This window comes from Xyrauchen texanus, chromosome 4 (genome assembly GCF_025860055.1).
Source record: "Xyrauchen texanus isolate HMW12.3.18 chromosome 4, RBS_HiC_50CHRs, whole genome shotgun sequence".
In the NCBI taxonomy this organism is placed as follows: Eukaryota; Metazoa; Chordata; class Actinopteri; order Cypriniformes; family Catostomidae; genus Xyrauchen; species Xyrauchen texanus.
The window spans coordinates 666902-680085 of record NC_068279.1 but is presented as its reverse complement, the minus strand read 5'-3'; the positions used below and the strand labels follow the sequence as shown (position 1 = coordinate 680085).

The following is a 13184-nucleotide window of genomic DNA, read 5'->3' as shown; positions in this document are numbered from 1 at the left end:
TATGATCAATAGAGCTACATCATTCCAGCATCATCTCCATGGAAACCATTCTGCTCCAGAGCCAGGATTGGCTTGCTCCCAGAGCCTGCCTGAACGTGATAGGAGGACCCACCCCCTCCTCTCGTCCCAAACACACACTCTCTCTCTCTCTCTCTCTCTCTCTCAATCGGCCTCACACTCTCCTCCTCTTCGTCTTAATGTTGTTATCTCACCAAACGCACATTTAGGCAGAGCGTCGAGACCTGGCGTGATCAAGCGGAGGAGAGGATAAGGATGAGAGGACAACGCAACGAGCTGAAGGCAAATCCAGTCCACACAACAAGAGGACATCGAGAGACCTGTTAGAAAATAAGACGTCAACTCTCGATCTCTTTCCATACATGGCTGTATGTTTCTCCATCGCCGTGTATGTTTCTACAGTAGAAGCTTGAGGACTGCGTGGATGATGGAAACATGCGGAGACATTGCTTCAGTCAATAGAATGGGAACGACGGTGACCGAATATCAGTAGGAGAACAAGATCAGTAATAAGACCAAGAGGAGAACAGGAATACGACTTCCTTTGGCCAAATAAACCTAATGAGGCACCCTGGAGCCTACCCCTGAAAGACGTGACGTCTGCATCCCGGGACGGAGTTGTGCATGACCTGTGCTCTAGGCCTGACCCTCACAAGCCCTCCCATCATGGCTCACCCACGCCGGATATGAGTAGCGCTGAACCGGAGTCTCCAGCTGGTCCCGGGGATCCGGACCGAGAGAATCCAGAGGAGAGTCGGAAGGCTACGAGCGGGAAAGACCCGGGGTCCTCCATGACCAATGGAAATGGCAGCGTGATGGTGCTGGGCAAACGGCATCACTCTCTGTACGAGGGGCTGAATGGAGGCGAGGCAGGAGGATTTGGAAAGGTTCGTTTCAGCTGTTTGTCCAAACATTAAAGGGGTCACGGTGTGATACACCTGCTGTGTTTGGCATGTTTTATGGCCCGTCACAGTGTAGCTCTTTGCTCGTCGTGCGTTTTATTCAAAGTCTCTTGAAGACCAGCTTTAATAAGTAAATATACAATATAGTCTGCATGCACAGTGTGTTTCAGTGAATGTGCGCTGCTCTGATGACACACACACTCGTAGGACGCGCTGCTGTTTTTTGCGTTCAGAGCGGCGCGTGATATGTCAGTGCTACTTACGAACTACATCTCAGATGTAGATGCTCGATTGTTTGATTCGCCTAAAACATGCACCGGAGGAGCATTGCACCAAAATGTAAATAAGAAGTGTATTAAATTATGGTGAACTAGGCTACACACACACACACACACACACACACATACACTTACACACACACACACACACTCACACATACACTTACACACACACACACACACTTACACACACACACACACTCACACATACACTTACACACACACACACATACACTTACACACTCACATACACTTACACACACGCACACACACGTTGTGTTTCCATGTTTTATGGGGACTTTCCATAGACATAATGGTTTTTATACTGTACAAACTTTATATTCTATCCCCTAAACCTAACCCTACCCCTAAACCTAACCCTCACAGAAAACATTCTGCATTTTTACATTTTCAAAAAACATAATTTAGTATGATTTATAAGCTGTTTTCCTCATGGGGACCGACAAAATGTCCCCACAAGGTCAAAAATTTCGGGTTTTACTATCCTTATGGGGACATTTGGTCCCCACAAAGTGATAAATACACGCTCACACAAACTCACACAGACACACACATTAATAATCATAATTGCAACTAGTTGCGACAATTAATCATCAGACAAATTTTGTAATCGTGACATCACTACATGCGCTATAGTAAAAGTGTTTAGCATTGTGTGAGGAACAGAGTGAAAAGTAAGTGTTTATGAACTGATAATCTGCTGTTTTACTCGTGATTTGTGTGCATGTGTATAAAAGTGGTTGTTGTTGTTGTAGCGCCTCTAGTGTTCATTGCACCAGTACTGACTCCACATGTACTAAAACATGTCGGTGTAGTAACACGAGTCTTTGAGAACAGGTTGTAAAACCGGAACGAGAGATGAAGAGGGTGATTGGGATGGAAGATACAGCAAGAGGGAGGAGGGTGAAGTGAGGGTTAGATCTGGGATATGGATGGAGGGATGAATATAAAGATGGATTTGGTTCATGCATGATTGAATTCGTGGGAGGGTTGTGCTCCCTTTACACCGTCCGTCCCATCGCTCCAGACCGACTCGTGTCTTCCCTTTCAAAAATCAGAAACGCCCTCTGCAGCCCTGCGGCGGCGGCCAGAGTTCAGACCCGGTCTGATTTAAACGGCCTTGTAGAGGACTTCCAAATGTTCTAAATGTAGGGCAAAAATGCTCCCGTAATGAACTCCAATGTTACTGTTATTTTATTTAAAAAGCTTTTTAGTAGTTATTATATGAAGTATCCATGAGCAGAACACTGTAAAGCATTGCTTTTTGTTTGAGCGCCCCGACATGGCAACATCTGGCTTGAATAAAAGCATAATATGAGACGCGACTATCTGTTTGTCCATCCAATAGAAGGGGATGGATCAGTTGCAATCGTTATTTCTGCATTTTCGTTTGGAGCAGTTAGTGGGGCAGACACACTTTAAACTCGAGCGTGTTTTCCAGCAGTTTATGGGTTAAGAGCGTAACATTTATGGCAAAGGCTGTAAGTGGGAAAGAACCTCTTGATTTTGTTTCGTTCTCTCTCTCTCTCTCTGATTTGGCTCATTAGTGTCTTGTTTAACCCTCATCAGTCCAGACCGCACTGCTGGGACTCCCATAGTTCATTAATATTTTGTAAATATTGTTCATGTAGACACAGACACAAATCTGCACTACAGACACCTCTGTCCCATGGTCACAATTCACTCTCTCACACACATGCGCGCGCACACAAACACACATACACTCACTCACACACACACACACTCACACACACACATACACATACGCGCATACGCGTGCGCACACATACACACTCTCACACACACACATGCACGCGCACACAAACACACATACACTCACACACACACACTCACACACACACACACACATACACACGCATACACATACGCGCATACGCATGCGCACACATACACACTCTCACACACACACATGCACACATACGCATGCACGCGCACACACACACTCGCACACATACACACTCTCACACTCTCACATACACACGCATACACATACGCACACACACATGCGCACACTCACACACACTCGCGTGCACACGCACACACACACTCACACACACACTCATACGCACACACACACATATACATGCATAAAAAAATCATACAAATATAGTAGCATTAGACAATGAATATTTGAATAGTAGTGGTACAAGTAATGCCATATTCAATATTTTGAAAAATTATAATGCAGGTGGTAGAGCGGGTCGGCCGCTAATCACAGGGTTGGCGGTTCTGTTCCCGGCCCACATGACTCCACATGCCGAAGTGTCCTTGGGCAAGACACTGAACCCCAAGTTGCTCCCAATGGCAGACTAGCACCTTACATGCAGCTCTGCTGGCATGTGTGTGTGTGTGTGTGTGTGTGTGTGTGTGTGTGTGAGCAGTAGTGTAGCGGTTAGTGCGCTACAAACCTGGCAACCCGAGTTTGATTCCCGCTCATGGTCAACACCAGTGACGATTATCTGAACCGGTCCCGGGCCTCCCCTAGGTCGACTCAGCCTAAAATGAGTACCTGGTGTGGTGTGTAAAACATCACCACTGGGGAGACAAAGGCGGTCGGGCGTGGTGCTGGTCACCCCCTCGTGTGCCGTTCTGGCCTTCATAGGTGCTCGCTAACAGCACTGGCCCCTACACTCTGTTAAGCTAAATGGGGGATCTTTGATCTTTGTTTGTGAGTGTGTGTGAGAGTTTGTGAGTGTGTGTGAGTGTGTGTGTGTGAGTGTTTGTGTGTGTGTGTGTGTGTGTGTGTGTGTGTGTGTGTGTGTGTGTGTGTGTGTGTGTGTGTGAGTGTGTGTGTGTGTGTGTGAATGAGTCACAGTGTAAAGCACTTTGAATACCGTTAAGGTTAAAAGGGCTTGTATAAGTGCAGCCCATTTACCATAACGATTAAGCAGAAAAGTGTACATTTGATTAAAATTGGCAATCAGTTTTATTAACACTATATGAAATATTAGTATATGACTTGATCTGGTTGCTGATAAGATGTGGTGTGGGTTTAGTGACAAAGGTACAAAATATTGCTGCAAAACAAGAGTTCCCGACAGCTTTTGTGTGTCACAGACACTCATTAGAAATGCAGTAATTCATTACGGACATGATGAAAGAGACGTCACATTTTTCATCGTGAAATTGATTTTAAATTGAATAGATGAATACGTTTGGCGGTCTCTGATGTGCTGCAGTTGAAGAACACATGCGTCTTTTGGGAAATGTGTGTAATTAAAAGTGGTGGAGGAATTTTCTGGCCTCTAGAAATACTTATTAGTTTATTGTTCCTATATGAGGTCTTTCATCATTGATATTCTAAAATGCATTATTAGCATAATTTAGTCTAGTCCGTTAATCTCTGAGACGATTTCATAGACCAGAAAATCACTTCATCAGTATAAATGTAAAGACATCAGTGCTGCGTCTAACAGCGTTTGAAGAATGGATGTCCAATCTCTGGCAGGCGTTCTGTTGACAGTGATTGTGTGTGTGTGTGTGTGTGTGTGCATGTGTGTGTGTGTGTGTTTTGAGAGCTTTGTGAGAGCTGATGCGTTTTGGGAAATGACACCTCACTGTGTTAATGGAGCTATTTGTGCGGTGTCTGTTACTCCAGTTCTTTTGGGGTGCTTTTAATAAGATGAATCCACTGAATGTGTCTGTCAACATATTGTGGTCCCATCTGTAAGAGGGAATTACTATAATTAAATGACCCAGTTGCCGTAATGTCCATACAGAAACTTGTCCGCCACTGAAATCCCTTTTCAGATACTTTTTACTCCCAGTTTGGAATGCCCAATTCTCACTACTTAGTAGGTCCTCGTGGTGGTGCGGTTACTCGCCTCAATCCGGGTGGTGGAGGACGAGTCTCAGTTGCCTACGCTTCTGAGACCGTCAGTCGGCGCATCTGATCACATGACTCGTTGTGCATGACACCGCGGAGACTCGCAGCATGTGGAGACTCATGCTACTCTCCACGATCCACACACAACTCACCACACGCCCCATTGAGAGAACCACTAATCACCACCACGAGGAGGTTACCCCATGTGACTCTACCCTCCCTAGCAACCGGGACAATTTGGTTACCCCATGTGACTCTACCCTCCCTAGCAACAGGCCAATTTGTTTACCCGATGTGACTATACCCTCCCTAGCAACCAGGACAATTTTTTTACCCCATGTGCCTCTACCCTCCCTAGCAACAGGCCAATTTGTTTACCCGATGTGACTCTACCCTCCCTAGCAACCAGGACAATTTTTTTACCCCATGTGACTCTACCCTCTCTAGCAACCGGCCAATTTGTTTACCCGATGTGACTCTACCCTCCCTAGCAACCAGGACAATTTTTTTACCCCATGTGACTCTACCCTCCCTAGCAACCGGGCCAATTTGGTTACCCCATGTGACTCTACCCTCCCTAGCAACCGGGCCAATTTGGTTACCCCATGTGACTCTACCCTCCCTAGCAACCAGGCCAATTTGGTTACACCATGTGACTCTACCCTCCCTAGCAACCAGGACAAGTTGGTTACCCCATGTGACTCTACCCTCCCTAGCAACTGGCCCAATTTGGTTAACCCATGTGACTCTACCCTCCCTAGCAACCGGCCAATTTGTTTACCCGATGTGACTCTACCCTCCCTAGCAACCAGGACAATTTTTTTACCCCATGTGACTCTACCCTCCCTAGCAACCAGGACAATTTTTTTACCCCATGTGACTCTACCCTCTCTAGCAACCAGGACAATTTTTTTACCCCATGTGACTCTACCCTCCCTAGCAACCAGGCCAATTTGGTTACACCATGTGACTCTACCCTCCCTAGCAACCGGGACAAGTTGGTTACCCCATGTGACTCTACCCTCCCTAGCAACTGGCCCAATTTGGTTAACCCATGTGACTCTACCCTCCCTAGCAACCGGCCAATTTGTTTACCCGATGTGACTCTACCCTCCCTAGCAACCAGGACAATTTTTTTACCCCATGTGACTCTACCCTCCCTAGCAACCAGGACAATTTTTTTACCCCATGTGACTCTACCCTCTCTAGCAACCAGGACAATTTTTTTACCCCATGTGACTCTACCCTCTCTAGCAACCGGCCAATTTGTTTACCCCATGTGACTCTACCCTCCCTAGCAACCAGGACAATTTTTTTACCCCATGTGACTCTACCCTCTCTAGCAACCGGGCCAATTTGGTTACCCCATGTGACTCTACCCTCCCTAGCAACCGGGCCAATTTGGTTACCCCATGTGACTCTACCCTCCCTAGCAACCAGGCCAATTTGGTTACACCATGTGACTCTACCCTCCCTAGCAACCGGGCCAAGTTGGTTACCCCATGTGACTCTACCATCCCTAGCAACCAGGCCAATTTGGTTACCCCATGTGACTCTACCCTCCCTAGCAACCAGGCCAATTTGGTTACACCATGTGACTCTACCCTCCCTAGCAACCGGGCCAAGTTGGTTACCCCATGTGACTCTACCATCCCTAGCAACCAGGCCAATTTGGTTACACCATGTGACTCTACCCTCCCTAGCAACCGAGCCAAGTTGGTTACCCCATGTGACTCTACCCTCCCTAGTTTAACAATTTACTCACGAGGCCACATTGAGAGCCCCATATCTCTGTGATCTAATGATATAGGGCCTTAAATATTATGATATAAAAAGAAAGGTTTGTTCTGAAGCAGAATCTAAAAGGATATTAAGATATCTATAACACTTCTGCAGTTATAGGTGCTCCAACTTTGGAAAAACCACACTAAAATTGATTTTTTCCAATATTTGGACTCACACCGTTGGCATATAATGCAACAAGAGCTGATGAAGTCAACTGATTTTAGTAATGGACATTCCTATCTCTGTGTACAAATAAAATCACGGTCCTGACACCGTTCTTGGGTTATTTTTTCCACCTGTTGTTTTGCTCCAATAATTGTAATTTTGACACCTCTGGACATTATAATGGATTACTCCGTAAATATTGATCCATGACATTTCATATTTTGGCTTTCATCATCATTTAAGTATTTCTTCCATCAGATTTATTTATTTATTCATCTTTGTGACTGTGTGAGTTTGGGCAGACTGATCTCACAGTGAAATCAGAAACAGTAGGTTGACTTATCTTTAGCTGAAATCGGTCTGTGCTGACAAAAATGCAAAGCACTGCCCCTAGTGGGCAAAGCGGTAAGTGTTGTTAGGCGTATGGGCACATGTGAGCTCCATTTTTCCATGTAAAATGTCCACAGAGGGGCGCCAAAAGCGAGTTTTGAAGAGGAACGCACATTTAATAAACAGAACACCTAAACCCCAAACCAGACTTGGACTGGCCATTGGCAAGTTCGGGAATTTTCCCGGTGGGCCGGCCTAGAAATGGGCCACCACGCTATGACAACGACCGGCCGGTTTCTATGTAAAGTCCCGGGACGATTTCTCTTTCCAGTCCACCCCTGTCCCAAACCTAAACCTAATCACCAATAGAGTATAAATGTCATGTTTGAGGGGGAAAATGCAACCTCCGAATCACACTCGTCACTGATTATGCACAATTTAACACAATTACTTGTTTCGAGAGATCTGCACCGGTGCCTTGCACGCTGCTGATGCATCTCGCTTCCAGTGGCGCCACGGGGCAACATAAACACGCCGATGCAACAATGTCCGATACGTGATGCTGCTTGTCAGTGATTCTGGTAATGTGGCCGATCCTAGGATACAGGAACTCTCGAAAATACTGAAAATAGTCATTATATTTAATGTTGCACACAAACCCTCATGTTGTTCCAAAAAAACAGGATTTTCTTTTTTCCATGGAACACAAAGAGTGACGTAAGGTACAACATTCACATGAACGAAAGCAAGAAAGAACAAGCAAAAGGAACAAAGACATTTAATAAACAGTTAGTTAAGTGTTTTTGGCGTAGTTTACCTTTAAATGGCTCAAACAGATGACAAGGTCTCGTGACAAGTCGTTATAAGAGTACGTACGAGTCGTACAAAAACATACGATTTATTTCCCAGGGCTGGATTGGTAATGTGGCATACTGGGCATCTTCCCTGTGGGCCGACGCACTTTGGGGCAGGACTGGCAAATGCACTCTTAATTGGCGTTCACGCATAGTTACTGGAAGATATTAATTTGCCAGTGAGAATTGACCCTTCGCTAAGCTCCGCCCCCTTGGCTACGGTCACTCGCTTTGACAAGCTCTGCGGATCTCCCCATAGAATATGAAAAATCCATAACGGACATTATTCAATTATACAGTAAAAAGTTAAAAGCACAACGTATCTTCTCTAGGTACCTCGTATCACTATTACAAGTGACACAGCGACAACGTTTTTTTTATTTATTGGAAAATTTTGATAAATTCCCGCTTGAAACTAGACAAACACACGTCACTCTCGTAGGCTCAAATTGTAAAAAGTCAAACGCTGGTCAGAGAAATGGCGGTGGGGCAACTAAGACAGGATTGGTCAGAAATGCTTTTAAGGCGGGGCTTAGCGAAGGGTCAATTGACAGTTTAAAGCAACATGAGCGACAGTGAGCTTTGCTGATGCGAGCGGTGGTCTTTTTCAAGATTTATTTTTTAAAATGGCACTCTTTTTTTTTTTTTTGGGTGCCATTTTTCTTTTTCTTCAAATCTGAAATGCCCAATTCCCAATGCGCTATTAAGTGCTTGTGGTGGCGTAGTGACTCACCTCAATCCGGGTGGCGGAGGACGAATCTCAGTTGCCTCGTGACTTTTTGAGCACGTTGCCAAAAACATGGCGTGTCTGGAGGCTTCACGCTATTCTCCGCAGCATCCACGGCCAACTCGCCACTTGCCCCACCAAGAGCGAGAACCACATTATAGCGACCACGACGAGGTTACCCATAATGACTATACCCTCCCTAGCGACCGAGCCAATTTGGTTGCTAAGGAGACCTGACTGGAGTCACTCAGCACGCCCTGGATTCAAACTCAGGACTCCAGGTGTGATAGTCAGCGTCAATACTCAGATACCCAGACTCAAAATGGCACTCTTGATCCTACAATACATCTTTTTTTCATAACCAGGGCTGGTAATCTTGCATTCTGGGCATTTTCCCGGTGGGCCGACGCACTTTGGGATGATCAGGGGAGAACCGGCCATCGGGAGAACTGAGCGGAACCGAATGGGCCACGATAAGCTAAAATGGCGCCACAATATGCAGAAAAGGACCGCAAACAATTATGTAAAATCCTGGGCCGATTTTGCTTCCCAGTCCAGCCCTGTTCATAACACACAGTTCCAAAGCAGCTTTATAAATATCTGTGCCTTATAGTGTTGTCACGATACTAACATTTCAGTACCAGTGAGATTTCACAAATCAAATCAAACAATTCAAATCTGATTTTATGGGCCTTTAGAACTAGCACAGATGGAACTCGAGTGAACGGCCCCTCACACTCCTGCTCTGGAGGGAAATGCACAGATGAGTTTGACCTGAAACAGAGTATTTCTTTCTCCAGCTATAAACGGGCAGTCGAGTCCGTTCTCTATGTGTATGTGTGTCAGAGGAGCTAGCGAACACCTGGGGCCGTGTCCAGTTTATCCGCTTCACTGTAAAGCATCATGACTGCCGGAGGGAAGAAAGGGAAGCCTGAGGGCTTGTGACAGAAGAAAACATTACTGAGAGAGAAAAGAGGGAGGTGTAAAATATGGGTGCAATGGGTTGGAGAAACACAGTATGGGATGCTTTTGCTTTTATTATTGCTGATGTCTGCATTCTTCCTCCTGAACCCCCCCCCACCCACACACACACACACACACTCACACCAATCCATCATCGTCAGGTGTCTGCCGCCTCTTAATCCTGGCCAAATCACGAGAGTGGCGCAAACAGCACTTTAGGGTCTCCCTTCGATGTGTTTAGAGGTGAGGTACGTGTTCTCACTCTCACTGCTGCTGTAAACACAGCTTCAATATTACATCTATGTTTCATGTTGTTTCAATCACTCTGTTCCAAAACCATCTTGCCACTATTCCTTTCAGATCTACTTAAAGATGTAAGAGAGTTTTTCCTTGTAAGTCACCAATTTCAGATGTTCTATTGTGTGTAAAGCTGGATTGGGAACAATATGTATTGTTAACCCTTAAACGCATACCTCTGGTCTGTAGTGCACACACACACATACATGCATGCACGCACACACCTGCACGCAAGCATACACATGCACGCACGCACGCACATGCACATACATGCATGCACGCACACATATACGTGCACGCACGCACGCATACACGCACGCACGCACACATGCACACACACACACGCACGCACGCACACATGCACACACACGCATGCACACATATACATGCACACATGCACGCGCACACACGCACGCACGCACACACACACACATGCACGCATTCGCACGCACACATGCATGTGCACACATTCATGCACAAGCACACATGCACGCACGCACGCACACATATACATGCACAGACACGCACACATATACATGCACAGACACGCACACACACATGCACGCACACATGCACACACACGCACGCACACATATACATGCACAGACACGCACGCACACATGCACGCACACATGCACACACACGCACGCACACATATACATGCACGCACGCACACATGCACATGCACGCATTCGCACGCACACATGCATGCGCACACATTCATGCACAAGCACACATGCACGCATGCACGCACACATGTACACGCACGCACGCACACAGGCACGCACAGGCACATGCAGGCATTCGCATGCACGCACACACACACATGCACGCTCACACATTCACACATACGCACACACATGCACACACACACAAGCCTGCATGCGCACACATGCAATACAAACGATCACGTAGTGCTGATGATTGAAAACACTGACTGATGCTGACTCGATTCACGTCACCAACTGGCTCATATTACACACAAAAATGGTCTTTTCCTGCCACCTGCTGGCTACAATATGTAATGACACAAAATGAAATGTAAAGAGACAGGTGGCTGTTAACACATCCGCACTGCTCTTACGCTTTAGTTTAGAATGGCATGAACACAAGCGGAGTGATACACACACAGTGACGCGTCTGAGTGCTGATGGTGGGAGACCAGCAGTACTCATAGAACATCTCTCGTTCAATCAGATTCGAGGACCGGAACTTAGTGTTGTATATACTTGCTATATATATCCCTGCTAACTTTCAAACCAAACCTGCGCCTTTTGTTTGACTGTATATAAAACATCTAATTCTGGCCATATTTTTCAGATGATGGTAGTCTGATTTAGTTATTGCTTAGATGTGACTACTGAAACTAAGGTCTCTCTTTCCTAGCGTACAGAAAATAAAGTCTTTTAAAGCCTTTCTGAAGGAAGGACCAACAGGATTCTCCGTTTAATCCTTGTCTAGACATTATTCTGCAGTGCTAGAGGCTTTTCCTCAAATCTCGCCAATCACATCCACTCCAAAGCTGAAGAGAGCACATCCAGATCCAATTTAAATGATCAAATTACATTTCTCTCCTTCCAGGCATCTGAAGGCATTCCGACAGGGATATGGAATTCTGACTATAATGGGAATCCCCTTGAGGGGAAAATCCCCGATCGTGATGATGGTGAAAACATAAGCGGCGTCTCGTTGTTATGCAGATGTGGGAATTGTTCACTGGAGCCTCAGGTGTGTGATCCATAGATGCACAGACTCTAATACCTCATTATAACTTCTTGCGTGATTGTGTTTGATTGAACGAGTCGTGCACTAAATAGGGAGCAAGGGAGCATCCTATAACTCTCCTATAACTGTTCTGAGACCAGTGCAGACAGACAGCACACTGGAGGTTAAGTCATGCACTAAATAGGGAGCAAGGGAGCATCCTATAGCTCTCCTATAACTGTTCTGAGACCAGTGCAGACAGACAGCACACTGGAGGTTAAGTCATGCACTAAATAGGGAGCAAGGGAGCATCCTATAACTGTTCTGAGACCAGTACAGACAGACAGCACACTGAAGGTTAAGTCATGCACTAAATAGGGAGCAAGGGAGCATCCTATAGCTCTCCTATAACTGTTCTGAGACCAGTGCAGACAGACAGCACACTGAAGGTTAAGTCATGCACTAAATAGGGAGCAAGGGAGCATCCTATAGCTCTCCTATAACTGTTCTGAGACCAGTGCAGACAGACAGCACACTGGAGGTTAAGTCATGCACTAAATAGGGAGCAAGGGAGCATCCTATAGCTCTCCTATAACTGTTCTGAGACCAGTGAAGACAGACAGCACACTGGAGGTTAAGTCATGCACTAAATAGGGAGCAAGGGAGCATCCTATAGCTCCTATAACTGTTCTGAGACCAGTGCAGACAGACAGCACACTGGAGGTTAAGTCATGCACTAAATAGGGAGCAAGGGAGCATCCTATAGCTCTCTATAACTGTTCTGAGACCAGTGCAGACAGACAGCACACTGGAGGTTAAGTCATGCACTATATAGGGAGCAAGTGAGCATCCTATAGCTCTCTATAACTGTTCTGAGATCAGTGCAGACAGACAGCACACTGGAGGTTAAGTCATGCACTAAATAGGGAGCAAGGGAGCATCCTATAACTGTTCTGAGACCAGTGCAGACAGACAGCACACTGAAGGTTAAGTCATGCACTAAATAGGGAGCAAGGGAGCATCCTATAGCTCTCCTATAACTGTTCTGAGACCAGTGCAGACAGACAGCACACTGAAGGTTAAGTCATGCACTAAATAGGGAGCAAGGGAGCATCCTATAGCTCTTTTATAACTGTTCTGAGACCAGTGCAGACAGACAGCACACCGGAGGTTAAGTCATGCACTAAATAGGGAGCAAGGGAGCATCCTATAGCTCTCCTATAACTGTTCTGAGACCAGTGCAGACAGACAGCACACTGGAGGTTAAGTCATGCACTAAATAGGGAGCAAGGG

At 46.0% G+C, this 13184-nt stretch overlaps 1 protein-coding gene across 1 annotated transcript in view; it reads left to right on the top strand.

Moving 5' to 3' along the window:
* LOC127636920 (peripheral-type benzodiazepine receptor-associated protein 1-like) overlaps nt 1-13184 on the top strand; it is a 114580-nt gene that overhangs the window by 18085 nt on the left and 83311 nt on the right. Inside the window, exon 4 of the mRNA XM_052117724.1 lies at nt 659-905. Within this exon, the coding sequence (XP_051973684.1) occupies nt 659-905 (247 nt within the window). The remainder of the gene's footprint in view (nt 1-658; nt 906-13184) is intronic.